Below are 21,916 nucleotides of genomic sequence, written 5' to 3'. Positions count from 1 at the left end.
AACCGCCAGTGCTTTCAGCAGAGCATAAATACTTTCCAGGATGGATGCAGTCTCATCTGTAGTTGAGGAATGGGCAAGGGGCGCTCTCTAGGCTCTTCTTTGCTTTCTTACCGCCATAGATTTTATGTGCCCAGCCTCTGGGCTGTCCATCAAGGAGAGCCAGGAGTCTCTGCTTACTGAGTCTTAAGGCTTCAGAGTCCCACAGCAGTGCTGGCTATGTGATTTTGGGCAAGTTGCTTAACCTCTCTGTGCCCCCTTTTTCTCTCACTTTAAAATGGGAATAATAACAGTCCTATACATCTTTGCACCGTGCTGCCCAGTACAAATTTAATGGGAGCTATGTTATGTGTAATTAAAATATTTTCTAGTAGTCACGTTAAAAAAAAAAGGAAAAAGAAACAAGGTGAAATAAATTTTAATAGTGTTTTTTATTTAGCCCAATATATTGAAAAGATGATCTTTTCAACATGTAATTGATGTAAACGTTATCAGGGTAGTTTACAGTTTTTCTTACTACTTTTGAAATCCCGTATGTATTTTTCGATGGACAACACGCCCAAGTTCAGAGGGCACGCCCGAGCGCTCCACAGCCACAGTGACCAGGGACCGGTCACATGCTCTGTCACATGGGGCCAGAGCAGTCTTAGGGTCGTCGTGATTGATAGGAGGGACTTAGCCAATATATACTCCTGAGAAATCCAGCTGTTCTTCTTTACTCATATTCTTCTACTTGGTTCATACCCATGGACTGTCTCCAGACCTCAAAGACGAAAACAAAAACCTTTACGTTCGCTCAGGACTTTAGTAGTGCTCGAAACGCTTTGGCCTCCACTATCTCGTTTAATCTTGACTGCAGTCCTGTGGGCCAGGAACGAGGCTCCAAAGCATGCAGTTATTTGCCCAAAGCTGCTCAGCGAGCAAGGGGAGGGCCAGGAACTCAGGCACGTGGGGTGTTTTGCCCAGATCTTTCTCTGCTGCACTATAACCACCCATGGGATGCCCCTGCCTTGTGAGACTGAATGTGCATTTTAACAGGATGTTACTTCCACAGCTGTGTGGAGGGTAGCTGGCAGACAGGCCTAAGCATCCAGATCCTGCACCCCCAGAGTTGTTTGGGGGCCCATTCTCCTCGGCCTGCTCTCCATCAGCAGCACCCCCAGAGCACCCCTCCATCCCATGCACACCAGGCTCTGAGACAGAAATGGGCTCCCCTCCTCCCTCCCTGAGCTTGTTGCCTCTTTAAGTATAACCTGTATCCTGCACCAGTCCCACCATAAATCAGCCCTGAATTCTATCTGGCGGCTCATTCTGCTGCCAAAACCTTCATTAGTTGCGGGAATGGGCCGGGGAGGGAGCCTGGCCTTCACTCCGGCTGTGGTGACTCACCCCTTTGGGAAGGGCCGAGGTATTTGTCCTTGGGTGTGGGGGTGCTGCCGCCTCTGTGGCTGGGAACACAGCCTGGCTTTGTTCACCGGCTCTGGCTCCCAAGGTGAGAGGTTGAGGGTATGCATCCCGCCTCTCCTCCACCTCCCTAGCGACCTGACCAGACTGGACTCAGGGAGTCCCCCCGAGTCTTTCCCTGCCCTGGCCTGGATTTCCCAGGGGGGCCGGAGAAGACTTTGAATTGTGTGGTGTGAGCCTCAGCAAGACGGCATAATGTGTGCAAATACCCGGGAAGGGCCGTTCAAGCGTGTTCTCGCTAAGGTGTAAATGACAGAGTGAAGCAGCAATGTCCCGGTGCTAGTTGAGGAGTGAGGAGGGGGGACGAAAGCAGAGGAAGGGAGAGAAGGGGAAGCCGGCGTGCCAGAGGCAGACGGAGGTTTTACTGTTGCTGAGCACTGGCTCTGCCCTTGAGGCCCCTCATTCATCCTGCGGTGTCCAGACCCCCACTCAAGCCGCATTCCAGCAGGACAGGGCTGAGGGGCCGTGAAAGAGCTGAGATGGAGAGCCAGTCCTGGGCCACAGGGAAGGAGTGGAGACAGAGACAGTTGGGAGGGCCGGGGGCGGGTTGGGGGTGCCAGTTGGAAATGTCTGCCTTCTCCGTTCTCAGTGTGGGTCAGCGGCAGCTCGTGTGCCTGGCCCGAGCCCTCCTCCGCAAGAGCCGAATCCTGATTTTGGACGAGGCCACAGCCGCCATTGACCTGGAGACGGATGACCTCATCCAGGCTACCATCCGCACAGAGTTCGAGGCCTGCACGGTGCTGACCATCGCACATCGGCTCAACACCATCATGGACTACACCAGGTGGGGCACCGGGACCCAGGCAGGAAGGGACCTGGGGGGGGTCCCCTGGGCCGCTGGGGAGAAGCAGGCAGGTGAAGGTCATCTGGGCATGGGACAGATGTGTGTCCTTGGGCAGTGCGATACACCTTTCTGAACCTCTGACTCTCAGGGTTACAGTAAACGGAGTCGATGAAATGAGATCCCGGGAAACGCCAGCTTCCTCCCCAGCTCCTTACCATAATCCTCCCTAGTCCCCGTTTTCTCAGAGGATCAGGGAAGGGGCCTTGCCCTCGGGATCTTGAGGCTGCTTTGGGGAGACAGCGCACTCAGCCACAAGGAAAGACTGTGTGACCTATTCCCTCATTGTGCCCAATGTCAGAGTGTGGTGCTGGGGAACGAGGGGAGGGGCCGGGTGACTCAGAAGCCTCGAGGAGGCGAGCTGGCGTGGGCCCAGCAGGCCAGCCCCCTTGAGGACACGGAGCTCAGAGTGAGAACGAGGAGGCAGGACACGGCCACAGATCCACGCTGAAGGAGGGCGGCGAGAGCACGTGGACGGGCCTTCGTTCACCAGATAAACGCCCGCAGGGCATGCGGACGCAGGGCCAGGGTCGTGGGTGTGGCAGTGGGCAGCCCTCGCTCCTCTCTCTGAGGTGTCCCCACAGCTCCCCGCAGCTTGGGCAGCAAGCTGAGGATGCCCTGTGCTGCGATCTGTCGGTTCCACCCGCCCCACTCCCCACTCCCACCCAGGACCCCACTGGGGGAAGAGAAGGGCGGATGGGCAGGAAGTGCTTGGCCCTGGGTCCAGATAAGGGACGGGGCTGGGCTGAGAGGGTCGGTTTTCAGGCCCAACTAGAAATGGCTTTCACCAGCAGCTCTGAGGGGAGAAGGCTCAAACCTACCAATGGGGTGGGGCGGTATTTATTCTAGTGGGGCTGACAGACATTAATCAAATAATCACGCAACCCAACGTGTAATGAAAGCCCACAGGAAGGAAGCAGGTCTGTGGGAAGCGGGCGGGGCGTGAAAGCCAGTTTACCCAGGGCAGCCAGGACACCTCCTCTCCCCATGAGGGGAAGCCCAGCCAGGCCCTCAGGGGTGAGTAGGAGTTGGGAAGTGGCAGGGGGAGATGGGGTAGGGAGGGAGCTGGAAATGTCAGGCAAAGGACACGGCCCATGCAAAGCCCTGAGGTAGGAAGGCACGTCAGGCTGGAGTGCCGGGGTGAAGAGGGCAGCAGAACCAAGGGGAAGGGGAGAGAGGGGCGGGCCCAATTATGCTGTACTTCGAGGACCAGGGTAGAGCACCCCATACCCTGCATGCAGTGAGGAGCCCCTGAGAGGAGGGCGCAGTCTCCTGGGCTCCAGTGTAGGAGGTGTTCAGGCAGTGATGTCCACAGACACGCTCCTTCCCGGGACATGCTTCGGGCACCCCATAGACGGGGAAATGGTGTGGTGAACACCCTCCTGGCCAGGGGCATCTCCCCAGGCTTGGGAGAGCCCTTTGCACTCCTGCCTCTCCCTGGCGGCCAGCCTGTTGGCCTCGTACCAGGCGCACCCTGTGATTAGTCAGTGGTGGGGTGGGATCGTCAAATGCCAGGCCTACGGTACGTGTGTGGGTGGGGGAAGATCGACCCATCAGCAGCAGCCAGGTTTGCAGCCAAAGCCCCAGATTCCAGTGTCGCGTTTACTGCAGCCCAGTCTCCTGCTGGGTGCCTTTGTGAGTCGGCACAAAGCAGATGGAAGCACACAGGGCCCAGCGCACAGACCGTGGCTCCCCACGCACAGTCCTGTGACCCCGGCCAGGGGAAAGGCTCATTAGGGAAGGTTTTCGGATCCCTGACTTGCAGAGATGAATAGGAACCTTGTGTTTGATCCCAGAAACCGCCTCATCTGCCAGGAGAGCAAATGGAGCGGCTAAAATAACCAGGCTTGCAAGTGTGCACATGTGGCGTAGCGGCCGTGTTGGGTGGGTTGGCTGAAGTGGGAGGGTTGGCATGGCACTGCGGGGCCTGAGAAGTACCCAGAAGGGCAGGGTTGGGCTATGAGGCCAGGGCTGGGCCAACAGAGACCTGACCACTCCTTTTCTTTGGCTAGGGTCCTGGTCCTGGACAAAGGGACAGTGGCTGAATTCGATTCTCCGGCCAGCCTTGTTGCAGCCAGAGGCATCTTCTACGGGATGGCGAGGGATGCTGGACTTGCCTGAAACATATTCCTGGGATTTCCTGTTCTTCTTCAGAAAGGGAAAGGACACCAAATATGTCTGCAGAGTGGACTTGATAGCAATTGCCAGGAGCATTTGCTAGATTTTTGCCTTTGGAAGCACTCCTCAGGATAACTGTGCTACATGCTTTAGAAAAGGAAGGGAGGCCCAGAAGGTGCCTGACATGCCCAAGGTCACAGACGGTTTGAGGCAGAGCCCAGACTAGTCCTGGGTCTCCCGATTCCGAATCTCGTGTTCTTTTCCCACTACGGTGCTTGCAGACATGTCATGGAATGACCTCTGTATCCCTGTATGATTCATCCCTGTATTTTCTAATCTGAAGGGGTTTTTTTTTTGTTTTTTGTTTTTAAATTAAGCTTTTCCCTCCTGGAACAGAAGATTGCCAGGTCAGACCGTCCCCAGGAACCGAGTCCGGTACTCTGGAGTGCTGGCCTGAATCCATTAAAAATGGAGCACTGGTGAAATGAAGGTGGCTCGTGACATATAACTCGATGCAGGCTCTCTCTGCCTGGCCACAGGTGCCAGGACCAGGGCCTTTGGGACCGGCAGGGAGGAGGGGAGCGAGGCGGAAATGGACTTTCATACACATCTACATGGCTGGAATTTCTGAAGACTTCAGACCCAAAAGCTTTGGGCTGGAAATACTGTCTTTACAGCCAAAATGCAGTGGGTTGTTGCCAGCAGTTCCTGCTCTGCTGTGCAGATACTATAAAAAGGTGAGAAATAAAGCCCCTGCAATCTGACCCGAGGCCTCTTGGGAACACTGCCGTGAACACCTCCACGCTTATGTCATCCCTCAGACCTCTAAGCCTGCTTCCCCAGGGGCTGAAAAGCGTACGGTGCTATTTCCTTGCTCCCGTAGCCGTCTGTTCCAGACAGGTCCCCATAACCGGTGAGGCCTCCGAGTCATTCATCGTCCTCAGTCTGGTGAAGCTGAGTGCGGGAGGGGCGCGGAGCAGCCCCGGAGGCCACCCTGCCCTGACAGCCCCAGGCTGGCAAAGGGGATGGGGGTGAATTCAGTTCGCTCTCTTGAGCAAGACAGCTGTGTATCCCCTGCCGGCCCGTCTACCTGCACAAGACCTTGTATTTGGATCGGATCTCTTCTCTTGGTTACCTTCCGAAGTGTTCTGGTCTCCTCTCTCATTTCTCCAGTCTTTATTCTGGGCGTGATGCGGCAAGCCGTGAGGGATGGTTTTTCCTTCCCCCACCCCAAAGGGTTTGCCGTGGGGGTGGAGATGGCTCCTTTGATCCGGTTTGCCGAGTGCAGCAGGTCAGCCGGTGCTGCGGGACCATTTGTTAAAGGTTAATCACATTTTTTTTTGGCAGGCTCTTTTGGCTCAGGGTGTTTTATGAGTGTATGGAAGAAGACTTCCATCCCTGTGATAAAACAAGTATGAAAGCACAGATGCCCAAATTATTCTTCCTCTGCTTGGTGCTAAGAAAAGGTCTCTGCTATATGCTCCCTGATTTATTAGATCAATTTGGCATGACACCTGCTCTGCGAGGCTCTAGCTGCCCTCACCCAACAGAAACGCAGATTCACTCAGCAGCATTTTCGGCTGAGGATCCGAGAGTGGAAAGCTGTTATTTCCTCTCCGATCTTGGGAGTTTGCCTCTGAGCTCACTGAGGCCCTGACAGGTGCTGACAGCCCGAAGGAGAGGCTCAGTTGTGTAGAGGAAATAGGATAATCAAAAACTGTGGTTGATAGAGGATGACCTCCGTCTAGGTGGCTCAGCGACTCCGGGGAGAGGAAGCTGACGGCTGTGAACCGGGAGGAAAGGCACCGCACAGGTATCTGTCGCCGGTGCCACTGACGGGGCCTGAGCCCCACGGCTGCAGCAGGGTGGAGACGGCTCGGGTAGGGGACAGTCCCTTCCATCCTTCCTCCAGAGCGTCTTGCCCCTGTGACTGTCCAGCGGCTTGTGCCCCCTGTGATAGGAATGCAGTGCTCTTTGGGAGGCCGGCCACAATGAAAGACTGTGGGCTGGGTCAGTTAATATTTAATTTTAATTAATACTTGTTATATTTGAACAGTCAGCGATGCGCAAAGAAAATTATCTTCAGTGAATGTTTACGCACAGTGTGAACTCATGCTTTAAATATGCAGTGGAGGGGGAGGGGTGAATTCACAGTTAACAAAGCTAAAAAAAATCTTTGTTATAAATTACACAAAGCATATAAAAATATTTCTCTGAATGCATAGATTTAGACTTTAAACTCACCCGCAAGCAACTGCGCAGTCGCATCCTACTGCCACGTATAGGAGCCACTGGACTAGAGAGGACTTGATGCAGGAGAAGAGAGACCAGTGTGGGGTCCGCCTCTCACCTGAGATGACAGGCTCCTGGCTCCCAGGGTTTCTGAAGCCCCGGAAATGCCCTGGGTGAGTCCTCTGTAGGCCGCCTCCCAGCCGGGGGCCCCCACTGCTTCTGATCGCTAACTGATCGGGACGGCTGCAAGGGTGTTAACCCCAGTGATTTAGACATGAATTAATACTAAATTGATTTCCTTCAAGATAGAATGAATCTTAATTTTATCATTTAAACTAACATTTTTTTTTCAAAGGTAAGGGGATAAAAAGGTTAGTATGTTTGCATAAGCTAGCTTCTGATTGGTTGGAACACGGGAGGTTTCTTTAAAGGACTTCAGAGAAAGGGAGCAGGGAGTCACCTTCACTCCGCCATGTAGACACTGTACAAGGGTAAGTCGCCACCAGGAATTGCTGGGACACACATTAAATCACTGAACAGAGCGACTCCGTGGAGCTGGCCTTGAAAACACCTCGACCTCAGCTCAGCATCTGGGCAGCAGCAGGAGGCCGGCATCTTAGCGCCACATTCTCTTCCCCTGACATCTTCTGCACATTCTCTCTCAAGTCGTGTTCCAATAAAATTAACACCGGAGGTTGAGTTTCTTTGGAAACTATAGGCACTATGGGAAAAATCTTCTTAAGACAGCAGGGGTGCCCTGCAACAGCTGGCTTCAAAGCCCTGCTCTCCTGTCTGTGTGTGTGCTCGTCCTTATTTCTAAAGTTAAAATGTTTATTTCAACAAGACAGTGGCTTTCCTTTTCACATTAATGACACTGAAGGGAAGGAGAGGAATCCTTGAAAGCATTCTTTTAAAAAATTCTTACACCATGTTCAAGAGTTTAATCAGGTGTGTATTTGTTTTTTCCAGGACAAGCCCGGCAGACTCACAATTGACTTTGTCGGGGATAGTAGTAGATTGGTGGGGATCGTGGGGGAGTCCTAAGATCAAACAATTTGTTTACAAAAGCAACAGATTTCAGAGTTGTAAAAATCCTAATAATTTCAAAATAACCTTTATCTTTGATACAAAAATAAGTATGTTAACTCCTTTAGCTCAGTTTCCCACAATAACCTCTAAAACAGCAACAGGTTCAGTCTCAAAAACCGCTTTTCATTTCTAGTGGAAAACGAAAGTGCAGAACACGGACAGGCAATGTTTGTGCTCTTCTCATACAAGTAAACCCGGGGATGGCAGGAATCACTTCAGTGAAAAAAAAAAAAAAAAAAGAAAAAAAGTGGTGCTCTTTTGGAAGGCATCGGAGAGCCCTCTAGTGGCCACAAAGGGGTGTTATGCAGAGATGACCGTCTAGGCGATGGCTGGCTGGAGACAACGGAGAAGCAGTCATGAGTGTTTACAAAGGAAAAAGTGAGGGAGGGGAAGCTCTTTTGGTTAACAGCCTATTTACAATTAGGTAACTGTATTCTTAAATACTTTGAACCTGAGTAACATTTATAAATATGTTATATGAAACCTCACAGCCACAAGTCACACTGAAACCCACTTGTCCAGTACCTGTGTTTCGCAGTTTTCCTCCGGAACCAGTTCCCAGTTCGGGAGAGTTGTGAGCATGCAACATGAAAAAAGCGCACCCCGGCCCTTCAGGTGCACTGCCAACAGGGTGACTAGAAACAGGCTCGCCCTCTCTCAGCTCCGGCTCAGACAACTCCCTTCACATGCTACGTGTAAAACACTAGGTACAGAACCGTCAGCTTCTGCCTCTCCAGACCACTTTGCTGTCACAGCTTCGAGCAATAGGTTTATTGTGCACCAAGAGGCGTGGGAGAATGGCACCACTGCTTGAGGGTCAGGGGCTTCCTACCTTGGCAGAACAATGTTAGTGTGTATTACTCGGTGGCACTGGGGGCCTACAGGGCGCCCAAGGCGTGTAGATTGATGGCTTGTCCTTGGCCCAGAGGGGACGCGCACTGTCACAACACTCGGTGGTGAGAGTCCCTGCTGCATCAGTAAGTCAGTTTGGAAGCTCTCCTGTTGTAGCAAGGCCTTTCAGGCAGTGTGGACGCAGCACTTCTGAAGAGAAAAGTATTTTCACTTATCGTGAGAACCAGTTCCAGCTCTTGGAAATCTTGGAGTCGAGCAACGTCTTTGTCCTGAAACAGAAATGGGCTAATCAGATTAAGAGAAGCTACTCGTCTCCATATATTTGGTGTGCTGTGTTGAGTTGATATCAGTGTCTTGGCTCATTTTAAAACCTAAAGCAAAAAAAAAAAAAAATCCCTGTGGCAGGCTGTCTGTGATAGTACGGGAAGTCCCCAGGGGCGCGAGGCCCGTCCCAGCAGCTGCTCTGCGATCTGCAGACCTTGAAGGGAGAGGCAATGCAGGGTCAGTTTCACTCGGCTGCTCTGAGAAGCCTGTTCAGAGAATCCCCTCTGGTGTCCTTCAATTTTCAAAAATGCGATGTCTACAGACCCAGTAGAGGGAAAGAAAGCTCAATGATTACATTTGGAAAACCACCCTTTCCTCCTTTTCTATTATCTCTTCATTTCTTCAACTATGACTCATATGACCAAGAAGGAAACGGGGTATTTTCCAAATGCAAAAAGCAACCAACCACACATGCTTAACTGACCTTTCCTTACCTTTCTTACCAGAGTATTGGGCAACTTTCTGATCTTCTCCACCTGATCTGGGTTAACGCCCAGCTCACAGCAACTCACTCTGAGCAATTCTTGGTAGGTGAGCTCCTGTCGGTCCAGCTCAATTTCAATGAAATCGTTTTCCCGAAGAGATGGGTTTTGAATCCGTACCTTGAGGACCAGCTCTAGAAAAAAAGAGGGAGACATATTAATGAATGGTCCTGGCATAATCAGTTTATGTAACGGAAGATCTTTTCCAGAAGATGGTTATACTTAGTCACGTCTGTGCCACCCAGTGAGCAAAACTAAGCGCCATCAGTAAGATTTCCTCACGCCCAATTCTGGCTTTGCTAGCACAGCTTCCTGCATTGTCTTCTGCACACCTAAGACTGTAAAAAGGGGGTGGCGGTGGGTTGGGGAAGGGACAGCAATCCCAACTATATAGAGGATAATTTATTTCTGCTGCTAAAATTAAGAAGGTTAAGGCTTAAGTATGGGTTCGGGAGTTGAACTACATATAAGCAGGAGGAGGAGGAGAGAGATAAAAAATATGGTATATGGATTACTCTAAAAAGACTTAGCAATTGTGGATCTCCAGATATTTATGAAATATGAAATTCTTTGCATTAAACACTTAGTAAAGGGCAAAAAGCCATTAATAAAAATTAAAGTCTACTTATAATTTGAATACAGGATGCCTTCATGAGGAAGGAGTTTTGGTTTGGGGAGTAAACATCTTGCTGGACAAGAAAGTAAGGTAGTGCTTGCCCTGGCCAAGTAGCTCGGTCGGTTAGAGCGTCGACCTGATGCGCCAAGGTTGCAAGTTCGATCCCAGTCAGGACACATACAAGAATCAACCAATGAATGCACAAGGAAGTGGAACAACAAACTGATGTTTTGTTTCTCTCTCTCAAAATCAGTTTAAACACAAAAAGTAAGGTAGTAAGGCCAAGAGTGATGGGACACACCCAAGGGACACAAGAACTGGCTTGAAGAAGCTCCCTCTGGGCAAGCGCGGCATAATTTGACTATCAAAATAACAGTAGTGAATTATAACCCAATAAATAGGAATCTATGCATTTACACTGATATAAATGGAGTGGGGAGAGCCCTTCTTTACAGTAAAATACCAAGTCATAAAGAATGGCAGGAAATCATATTCCACAAAATAGTTGCCCTAAACTCTTTAAAAATATTGAGGTCCGAAATGATAAAGGCTGGGGAAATTTCCCAGATCAAAGGGGACTAAAACAACATGGTAACTAAAAGTTGTCGGTGATTTGGGGCAAGGGGCAGCGGAGGGGCCAGTGAAAACAGACATGAAGGACATCGTTGGGACAACTGACAGAATTTAAATAAGGACTATGGATTAGAGAGCATTATATGTCAAGGTCACCTTGCCTAAATCTGATCATTGTACCGCAGGTAATTATGTTAGAGACGCTCCTTGCTCTTAGGAAACACACACACTATTCAGGGTAAAAGGGCAAAGGTTTTCATAAATAATCTGTGAATCTGAGTAAAGAGAGCTCCTTATTACTGGCCTTGCAACTTTTCTGTAAATCTGTAATTACTCAAAATGAATCAGTAAATCCCGCACCTCCCCCAAACCAGGAAGTAACGCACTAGACCGCTGGGTATTGTCTGCACGTGTGCAGAGGCTGTTTGCTGGCGAGGGGTTACCTTGCATATTAAATGGAAATGCTCCGGTGAAGAAAAATGGCTGGAACGCTGGCGCTGGTCCTGTGTATGTCCCATTTTGAGGCTCCATAGACACAGGTGGCTTGGACGGGACAGAAGAGAACAGAGACCGACTCTGACTCACTGGTGGCTGACAGACAGGACCTGGTTTTGTGCTTTCTGGTGTTCTGAATATGGCAGAGGGGGCAGACACATCCCCATTCTGAACCAGCGCCAAAGAGGGGTGGTCCCGGGGAAAAGCCCCTAGCAGGGGCGGCTCCTCAGGGGGGAGCAACGGAGGAGAGCCATCTGCAGGGGGTGAGGCAGGAGGCAGGGAGGGGCCCCCATTCTGCAGCGGGGCCGAATCTTCTGCCGCAGGGGTGTAGATGAAAGGGAAGGCTGGGTTGGCCAAGTAGTTGGGAACGAAGGGCAGCTCTGACTCCTTCTTCGTCTGGGGGAGGTTGTCACCATCATCATCATCTTCCACTTAAAAAGAAGAAAACACAGAACCTTCACATAGCCCTTTAAAAATTACCAAGAAAAGGGTGTCTTGGGAAAGCTAGTGTCCTTTGGTATATAAGTCCTTTGGTCAGTGTTGAGTGCCTTTTCAAGCCAGAAGAAAAAGAATATTTTATCAGGTTTATGACTACCATTTTTATCATCTTAAATTTTACAGATTATAAAAATGAAACCTTACAATGCCTACCTTTCCAGCAACAACACAGAATTACTATCTTGGCACAATAATTCAGTCTCTGCTTTTAGAAACAGACTGCTTGTTTGAATGGCTCCGAGAATGCAGCCAACACCTCGAGCCTCAAATCAGCGAGACAACACCCAAAGCTTCCCCCAGACCCTGACTCACCTCCCATGATCTTTCTGATGTCTCTCCTGGACGTCAGCTGGGCCGGCATTTCTCCTTTCGTGGTGAGAATCTCCTTGTCCGCTCCAGATTTTAACAGGTAAGAGACCACCTGGCCGTGATTGCGTTTACATGCCCAGTGTAAACAGGTCCTGTCCCAAAGAAAAGGGGCGGGAAGGAGGGATTTATAAAGAGGAGAGGTGACTTGGAATTTAAAATTCTACACGTTAGTAAATAAATATATGCGAAAGTTCAGCTAGAATCGGGGCACCAAGCTGGTAACCTCAGCTTTTTTTCTTTTCAGAAAGCAGATGATCAAAATATTTAGCATGCTTAAAATTTATTTTTGAATTTCATTTCTGGCCCTTGGGAGAAACTAATTTGTCCTGAGAGCTGGGATTTCAATGGCCTCCAGGAGGCTGACAGGCTGGCTGGCTGGATAACTCTAATGGTACTGCTGAGTGTTACTCTAGCAGCATTGCTCATTAGATTGTCCCAACCTCTTCACAATATTTCTTCAAAGTGCCACACTCCTTTTTTACACACTGTTGATGCTTGCTTCGTATGCACCAGTTCCTTGAAGATTCAACATTATCAGGCAAATACCCATCTCTTATCCACAAGTTTGCTCTGACACTAAAATTATTGTTACTACAGAAGATATTACTGTCTAAATCTCAGTAGCTTACTCCCTTCTCCTCTTTTTCGTTCCCTCACACTCATAAAAAAAAGGGTTTCCACATTTCCATTTTTTAAAAAGTTGGCTTCTCATTCTCTCCAGAAGGCTACAAACATACCTTCATCTGCTTAGACGCAGGGCGCTGCACAGGCCTTAATTTCTAAGGCATTTTAAAAATGTACACCAACGACCGAAATTTCAAGAACTCTTCTACCATACCAGACTCATTCAAGTAAAACTAGTTATTTAAGAGTGTACGCATAGGGGCTATGCATGCACCGAAGGGCAATTAATTTAACACTGGCTAGAAATATTAGTGCACCAGCAAAAACTCCGTTTTAATAACTGAAAGGAATCAGAGCTACTAAATTCATCTCCAGTTGTCAGAGCTGAATGATATTACGGACGGAAAATCTTTATCCCAACTGAACTGAGATAAATATCTTCAGAGCTTCTAGACAAATGCAGGTATGGCAAAGACTAGAACATGTGTTCCATAGTGAGGAGGAGGCCACTCACCTGGGAAATGTAGTATCTAGAAAGGTCATTTGGTTTCAGGAAAAAGCTGATTTCACCCTGGGTATCCTACCATTTATGACCTACAGAAAGCTAGCTTGTCTGGCTGGCTGGCTGGCTGGGAGCAGTCCCACTGATGTTTCAGAGTGACATTCCACCGAATTATTCATTAGAATTAGATTATTCAGGTGTCTTTACGGTGCACTCTATGACAAAATGACTGCCCATTTGGGGAAAAATAAGGGAAGAGTCTTCATTGAGACTTCTACAGCATAAGCTCCATGAAGATAAGGAAGTATCTGCCTGGACAAACAAGTGCCTAATTAATACTCGCTGAATGGATGAGCCAAGAACAAGGTAGATGTCACTAGGAGTAGAAAGATCCAAGACATACTTGATTCTAGGCAAGCTGCAACCAAGAGTGTGTTTGTGTGTGGATGTCTGTAGCACAGGCTTGAAAAATAAATAATTGTAACAAGCCAGGAGGTATTTCGCACCGGAGGCCCTGGGCATCACTCATCAGTGCTGAAATTGTGGTTACTGAGCAGCTAAGAACCGAAAGCGATAACTATCCTGCTTTCCTATGCTAGAGAGTAAGTTTTTCAAGGGTAATCTTCCTACCCTATCAGCCAGCACACTGCTTACAAAATAAACAGATATAATGCTTTCCATGCTGGACATTGGTCTCAAAGCAATACATATATTAACTTATTTAATCCTCTAAACAACCCATGAGCTAAGTACCCTTATCAGTGCTCCCTCCATCTCACGAGCGGAGAAACTGAGGCAGTCAGCAAACAAAGAGGCAAAACAAACAGTGTGCTTGGTGGTTATGAAGTGTTGTCAAGTGTTCCAGGCACAATAAAGCAAGGAAAGGAATTAGGGAATGCCAGAAGCAGGGAAGAACATGGTGTAACTTATTTTATTTTATTTCCTTGTGCTGTCTCTCCCCCCCCCCCACCCCAGCTTTGAGATACAGTGGTGCAATTTTAAATTGAGGTCCAAGGAGAGGCTCGGCCAGGTGACATCTAAGCTAAGACCTGAAGGAGGTGAGAGGGCAAAAGCATTTTAGATTGAAGGAAGAGAAACCACATAGACCTTGAATGAGTTATGCCTGATGTTTCAGGAAAAGCAAGGAGGCCAGGGGAGCAGAATGGAGAAAGCAAGGGGGTAAATCCAGAGAGGCACAGAGGTCAAGAGAAAGGATCAGGGGACAGGAGTGGAAACTTCAGCGTCCTGTGGACTTTTATTCAGTGTGAGATGGAGCCACTAAAGGGTTCTGAGCAGAGCGAAGGGATCCCTCTGGCTGCTGTGTTGAACAAAGACCATCCGGCACAAGGGGAGAAGCAAGGAGACTAGTCAGGAGGCTACTGCTCTGACCCAGGTGACAGACTGATGGCGGCTCCGCCCCAGAGGTGCAGCAGTGGAGCCAGTGAGCAGGGGGCAGATTCTGACAGTAGCTGAAGGAGGACCTGGCAGAATTAGCCGAATGGCTGGGGGTGGGGGTGCAAGGATGGCCTGAACATGGGTACTGGCTGGGGCACCTCTGATGCTGCAATGAGGAGGACACCCAGGAGCAGGCTTGGGGCAGTTAGGGGGTGGAAGGAGACCAGGAATTCAACCTTTGACACGTTGAATGCATGGTGCCTACTGGATATCTGTCCCACTTAACCTGTGAGAAGCCTCTTCAGGTTAACTGAGCACTGTTAAAAAAAAACAAATTCAACACAGTAAACCTGAAGGTCTAATTGGCTTCATTAATTTATGAATCACATACCATCCTATCTAGCAAACAGAAGGGAGCTCTGAGAAGTTGCACAGAATGGAAGGTTTTTGTAGGCAGAAACGGGCTGGGACAAGGAAGTTATTAGCATAAGGCAAGAAAGGATTTTTTTTTTCAGGCAGTGCACTTTTCCTTGGGTGCAGCAGGAGTCCTGTTAGGTAGATAACCTCACTAGGTGTTGATCAGGAAATTCCTGCTCTGATTGGTTTAAGGCCACATTTCTGGGAGAGGCTGAAAGTGCAATAAAGTCTTGGTCTGCTGTACTTGGGGCCTTGGGCTGGCAGTTCCTTTTTTTTTTTTTTAACAGCACCTATTATGTGGCAGTATTGCAGTTCGGAAAAGGGTCTGGGGTCCAATGTTGGGTTCATGCCCCAGCTCCTCTAGTTATTGTAAATTCTATAATTTACAATAACTTACTTAATCTTTCTGGGGAAATCACTTGATCTTTCTGGGTCTCGGTTTCCCCATCTCTAAAACAGAGAGAATAATAAAAGCTATGTCTCTGAGTAGTTGTGAATAATACATGTAAAGTGCTTGGAACCTCATTTGTGCTACTGAACAAGCTCAGTAAATGTTAGCTATTTATATTATGCTTCATTTCATTAAATGCTCACAACACTTTTCTGAAATAACTGGAAAATAAAGTGACTCCAGGAAGTTCCACTTAGGCAGGAATGGAGAAGAATCTGCGAGAAAAGACCAGGCTCTTTCATCTACCCAATACTGCTTCCCAGTGCCACAACAGTGGTTCACAGCTCGTGAACCACTCAACAATGCTGAAAAAAGAAACACGCTGAACTGCAAATTTGTTTGCAAACATTTTTAAGCAAAACAGCAGTATCTCCTGTTTCCTGGCTTTCTCAAGTGCTACCCAGGCTTTTTTCTTTTAGAGTAAGGAGAGGAGAGAATTGTGAGGAGTCAGAAAATCGTGGTTCTGGTCCTGGCTATCACATCAATAGCTGTGTGACCTAGGGCAAGGTAGTCTCTGGAGTTGAAACCATCTGCAATGTCCCTTTCAGTTCCAAAGGTATAATTCCACTTAAAAAAAAATAAAACACTTGCAAACTCACTTTAAGTCTAAGCTAGTAAAATAAATGTAAGTGGAAGAGGGCAGAATAATACTACATTCAGTAACTTAACACTAAAATTTTGACCACCACCAACACATCTTAAAATGAGACTCCTTAATTTAATTGGGGAGGACTCAATTGCAGGTAGGCATCTAAAGCCTTGGCTCAAATCCTCTATTGAAACTGTAACAGGAAAACAAAGCAAAACTCTCTATAGCATCAACGAATGCGTCTTCCCTCAACAGGCTGCTGTAGGCAGCAGCAACCACTGCTGCAGAGAGACAACAGAAGCAGAATAGTGATGCAAGTGATTTTTTTTTCAGATCTTGAGAAAGAAATCGTGCTAGTTTATAAGATTCACCTTTGCTCAGTTGCTTATGATTTTTGCTCTACAGATATGTTGTTCTTCAGAAGCACCTATAGCAAAATAACTCAACACTTGAACTGTGGTGCGCTCCAAAATAGCGTGAGAACCACAGCCAGCACCATTCAGGCCAAGTTAGCCAGGGGATGCAGAGGCGGTGGGGACGCCAGGGGTCAGGTGGGCGCTGCCAGGGGAAGCCCACGTGGGCCAGGATTTAGGCAGGTCGCGTGCCTGACTATACTAGACGGGGGGGGGGGGGCCTGGACTAGCCTCAAGAGCGCACAACCTTGGAGGCCCCAGGGGCCAGGCCACGCCTTAGCTGGCGTCGCCGAGGTCACGGGCGACCGCCCCACGCTCGGGCCGGCTGCTCTGACCCTGGTCTTCCCCGCTCCCCACTTACCAGCCGTTGACCTCATTTTGGGAGTTCACATCCACCCCGCTCTCCACCAGTTTCTGCACCTCCCGAATGTCCCCCAAGGCCGCAGCCTCCCGCAGCCTCTCTTGCTGCTCCTTCTGCTGTAGGAGAGCGCTCATCTTCCCCTCGGCCCAGCCCCCGTCCGCGCCGCCCCGGGCCTGTCAGCGCCGCCGACGCCGCGGCCCGCTCCGGGCCATGGGGGTAGAGCGCCCGGCTCGCCCGCCCTGCTCACGCCGCCGCCCGCGCCTGGCCCGGGGCTTCGGCTCCCTCCCGCCGGCCGCCCGCCGCTCCCCTGTTGCTGCCGGCCCGCAGGCCCAAGCCTCCTCCCTGGCCGCGCCTCCCGCAGGCCGGCTCCGGGGGACCCTATTCAGAGTGACAACCCTGACCCAGATATTTTCCGTTCCTACCCTCGGTCCGGGCACCCGGGCCGGCTGTTTATGTAACTGCTGCACAATACGATCTGCCGTGATTCATGGACTATTTTTAGATCTCCCCATCCCACAGCTTCAAGGGAGGACAGACACATGGAAAGAAAAGAAAGCATATCGGAGAGCCAGAAAAGCCTCTGGCGCAGGCTGTTTACCAGGCATCAAAAATAATTGTGGGGTGTTTTTTTTTTTTTTTCCTTCCAGTTCGTTTGCCTTTTTTTCCTTATCGGAGCCAGCCTTTGCCCAGCAGGATGGGGAAATGAGCTGAAAACCATCCTATTATTATATGCCCATTATTGCAGAGATAGATTACACTTGTCCTTTTTCTTTTGACAGGGCTTGGGACCATTCAGTTCGAATACTTATTTCCATGGCTGTTGCTTTACATCTCATTTCTTCTAACAGGGATTTCTTATAACTTGGCTTTCAGGGGAAATATTATTATCGTGCCTAGAGTCTTTAAACTGTTTTATTGATGCTTATAAATCAAAATTAATGACTCTTCATGAAGGTCATGTAAAGAAAAAAGAAAGAACCCCAAAGAGGTTTCTTGGAGCTGTCCCAGTCCTGATGGCAGGATCTCCAGGGGGAGCTATGGTGTGGATATAAACAGCATTTCGCCTCTTTGCCTATTCAGTCTAGTGAGGTTCAGAGTCTGGTTGGCACTGAAAAAAAAAAAAGAAAATATTGTTTTGCTGAGCTCAGGTGCCTCTGAGAGATTTTCCAGTGTGGCATGGAATGGAACTTGCAGATGGGGTCAGGAGGATTAAGGAAATAACCCTGCAGTGAAAAGGAGGAAGGCCTGAACAAAGAGAGGAGATGAAATAGGAAGGGACAAATCTAGGCCTGAAGTTTTCATTTCCCTCTCTTGGGGCTGCCCAGGTCCTGCACAGCAAGCGTTTTTCTTGCTACTGTTTAGAAAAGCCAACACGTCTCTGTTTATTATGATGGAGTAATCCACATAGTACACATGCACACCAGGTGGTGCTGAATATAAACTAACTGCAAACTTAAATTGACCCCCAAGGCAAATGGGAACTCTGAGCTTATATTTTTATTTTCCATCAATTTAAATATTAGTTCTCAGACCCAGCATGGTAATTCATGTGCATGAGACTGAAATTGGGTCCCTTAACACAATTTGAATGATGTGGAAGTAGGTAGTAGCCTCTTTAAAAAAAAAAAAAAGCAGTGTTAAAAAATTGGTCCTGGGTGCACTCGAAAGCCCATGAGTTCTTGTTATAAGAATTTGTTTGTCAAATTTCCCTTCCTTAAAAGGATTATAGAATGTGCCATCCAATAACTGTTGAACCAGTGAATATTAATATCTTCTTAAACTCATCCTCTACTTAGCTCTGACTCCATTTTTTTTTGCTTGTTATTCTCACATATAAAAATAAAAACAAAAGCAAAAACTTTCTTTACAAACAAAATTTCTACTCTTGGCCATAACTGAATGCAAGCCAATGGCTATTCTATTGCTTCCATTTATTCATACTTTGTCTTATCTCTAGGGAATTATCTGATTCACTGGGTGCATTAATCAGGCACCTTTTGCTGGGCACTGATTTAGTCACTGGAGATGCTGCTGGAAACAAATCAGGGTCCCCGACTTCAAAGAACACACAATCTGGCAGCGGGGAGGACGCAAACAACAGAATGCGATGAATATTACAATAGAAACAGTATGGCATATGGCATAGTGGTTTCGAGCAAGGAGATTTAAACCAGATTGCCTTTGTTTGTATCCCAGCTTTCCCTTTCATATAATCTTGGATGAGATACTTAATCTTTCTATGCCTCAAATTCTGTATCTGCAAAATAGGGATGGTAACAATAACACCTATTTTGCAGGACTGTTCTATGGGTCGAATGAATGAATATGTGTGAAGCTTGTACATTGGAAACACTTAATGGATTGTAGGTATGTTCCAACAGATTAAGTCAAGGAAGAGTCCCTGATAGGATGGAAAGGTGATTATGGTCAGAAAATAAGGATAGTACCCATGTTTCTGGCCAGATAGATAGTGCTGCCATTTACTGAGATTGGAACAAAGAATGAAGAGAAGGTCTCAATGATAGTGATGAGTTCACTTTTGAATCTGTTGAATTGAGCTTTCTGAAGACCTTTAATTACTACTATTATCAACACATTGCTAGGCACTATGCTAAATGCTATACATGAATTATCTATGAATTATCTTATTTAGTACCCACAACGATCCCATAATTATCACTATCATTATTATCTGAAGCACAAAGAGGTAAGTAACTTGCCCAATGCCATGCAGCTTAGTGAGGGAGCAAGGCTTTTTAAAAAATTTTTAATTTAATTTTTATTGATTGATTTGAGAGAGAGAGAGAAGCATCAATTTGTCATTCAACTTATTTATCCATTCATTGGTTGCTTCTTATATGTGCCCTGACTGTAGATCAAGCCTACAACCTTGGCATATCAAGACGATGCTCTAACCAACTAAGCTACCCAGTCAGGGCAGAAAGCAAGGCTTTGAACTCAAGCAGTTAGACTCCAGAGCCTGTGCTTTCTTTTCTGATTTTCATTTAAGTGGAGATGCTGAGTAAACAGCTGTATATATGAGTGTGACCTTTAAGAAGGAGTTCTGGGCTGGTGATTTGGATTTGGCTGTCATCAGCAAAAGGTGCTAGCTGAAGTCATGGGAATGGAAGAGGTGGCTGCAAGACAGCGTGTTGAGTGCTGAGAGAAGACAGCCAAAAATAGAACCCCAAAGAATACCCAACATTTTAATGATGGACAGAAAAGGAGAAATCCTCAAATGAGACTGAAGAGGAGCAGTTGGAATAGGAGGAAAAGCAAAGAAGTGGGAAGTTTTGGAGAAAAGAAGGGGATCCACAGGGTCAAATGCTGCAGCAAAGACAACAAAGAAAGGACTAAAAATTATAGAATGGGTTTATCCACAGGGAAATTGCTGGTGAGCTTGGAAAGGAAATTTGCAATGGAGCAGTAGGGATGGCAGCCAGAAAATCAATAGGGTTAGGAATGAACTGGAGCTACCTCCTACATGTTTTATACTATATGGGAATCTGGGTATACAGGGATGAATGAGAAATGATACCTGACCTAAATAAACATTTGCCTAGTTCTGTACGCTGAGAGTCCAAGATCAAGATGTCAGCAGGTTGGGTTTCTCCTGAGCCCTCTCTCCTTGGTTTGCATATAAGTTACCTCCTTGCCGCATCCTCACACAGTCCTTTCTCTTTGTTACTCATCCCTGGTTTCTCTCTGTGGGTCCAAATTTCCCCTAAAGACACCAGTTAGATTGGATTGGGGCCCACTCTAAAGGCCTCATTTTAACTTAACCGCCTCTCAAAAGGCCCTGTCTCAAAAGAGAGTCATATTCTGAAGTACTGGGGATGAAGCCTGGAATTCTTTTCTCTCCACTTTCTTGGCTGGAGCCTTGTCATCTTTTAGGTCTTAAGTCATTTCCACAGAGAAGCCTCTCATTTACTCTTTGACAGAGCCCTGCTTTTTCCCTTCATCGTAATAGCTAATGATCAAATGGGCTCAAAATGTGTTGGGCCTGTTCTTCACACCTTACATTGTATCAATTCATTTAATTTTCACAATAACTTCATGTGTGTAGGGGACATTATTATTATAAACCCCATTTTGCTGTTGGAGAAAGAAAGAATGGCAGAGCTGGGATTACTAACCCAGGGGATCTGGGTGTAGCATCCATACCCTTACCACGATTTATATTGACATATTTGATATTATTTCCTTAGTGACTGCCTCCCTCACTAATCCTCAAGGTCTGTGAGAGCAAGGACTGTGTCTGAAAAGTTCACAGCTTAGCATCAAGCTTCAGGAGCTTCCCTGGCACATGTTAAGTACTCAGGTAATTGTTGAATAAATGAATCAATACATATATATTTTTTAAGATTTTATACATTTATTTTTAGAGAGGGAAGGGGGGGGAGAGAGAGAAACATCAATGTGTGGTTGCTGGGGGTCATGGCCTGCAACCCAGGCATGTACCCTGACTGGGAATTGAACCTGCAACACTTTGGTTCGCAGCCTGCACTCAATCCACTGAGCTACACCAGCCAGGGCCAATACATATATTTTTAATTTGAGACTGGGAGGTATAAGGTACAGGACTGAATCCTCATACTTTGCATGACTGTAGAAACTGCCTTATGGTAGCCTTGATTTCCCACCCAGTGAATCACAGGAATCTGGGTGGGAGGACCAAGCCAGGTAGAAGATGCTCTAGAGCAGTCTAGTAAAACGGGGTCTGGCCCCAGCCCTGTAGTCCAATTGGTTAAAGCATGCCTCAATACGCCAAGGTTGCGGGTTGGGTCCCAGTCAGGGCACGTACAGGAATCAACCAATGAATACATATATAAGTGGAACAACAAATGGGTTTCTCTCCCTCTCTCTAAAATCGATTTTTTAAAAATGGACTCTGAATATGGAATGAGTTTCTTCCACTGGAAGATGGCACGAAGTGAACTGCGTGGGACAAAGAAATACACCACTCCCTCCTCCATTTTGGAGCGGTGTCAAAGCTTCAGGACCTAGTCTCCTCTGTCTCCCTGTAAAAGAGCTCGCGAAGACTCTTCCGTGCTCAGGTGGGCTGAGTTAGCACGCTGCTTAACCTCTGGTTCTGCTAGGCGCGGAGTAGGGCGGTGCCACTAGGCAGGGGCGGAGCGCGGCCCAGCCGGCAGGCTCCGCCCCTGGGCCGGCGGAAATGGGCTTGACCTCGTCTTCCAGACTTGGGCGTGCCCC

At 47.9% G+C, this 21,916-nt stretch overlaps 2 protein-coding genes across 2 annotated transcripts in view; one reads left to right on the top strand and one right to left on the bottom strand.

Annotated features, from left to right (window-relative positions):
• ABCC3 (ATP binding cassette subfamily C member 3) overlaps window positions 1-4,909 on the top strand; it is a 39,753-nt gene extending 34,844 nt beyond the window's left edge. Inside the window, exons 30-31 of the mRNA XM_045835634.1 lie at window positions 2,051-2,245; window positions 4,315-4,909. Coding sequence (XP_045691590.1) covers window positions 2,051-2,245; window positions 4,315-4,423 — 304 coding nt within the window. The 3' untranslated portion in view covers window positions 4,424-4,909. The remainder of the gene's footprint in view (window positions 1-2,050; window positions 2,246-4,314) is intronic.
• Window positions 4,910-7,573: 2,664 nt separating this feature from the next.
• Window positions 7,574-17,084, bottom strand: ANKRD40 (ankyrin repeat domain 40). Its single transcript, XM_045835635.1, has 5 exons — window positions 16,703-17,084; window positions 11,894-12,042; window positions 11,032-11,514; window positions 9,352-9,533; window positions 7,574-8,862 (listed from the first exon to the last, which is right to left on the bottom strand). Exons 1-5 carry the CDS (start codon window positions 16,834-16,836, stop codon window positions 8,716-8,718), a joined length of 1,095 nt encoding a protein of 364 aa, XP_045691591.1. The 5' UTR covers window positions 16,837-17,084; the 3' UTR covers window positions 7,574-8,715.
• Window positions 17,085-21,916: the final 4,832 nt, after the last annotated feature.

Source organism: Phyllostomus hastatus, unplaced genomic scaffold, assembly GCF_019186645.2.
Source record: "Phyllostomus hastatus isolate PE091 unplaced genomic scaffold, TTU_PhHast_1.1 phas_contig_210, whole genome shotgun sequence".
In the NCBI taxonomy this organism is placed as follows: domain Eukaryota; kingdom Metazoa; phylum Chordata; class Mammalia; order Chiroptera; family Phyllostomidae; genus Phyllostomus; species Phyllostomus hastatus.
Note: the sequence above shows the minus strand (reverse complement) of the source record. Positions and strands in the feature narration are given on the sequence as shown.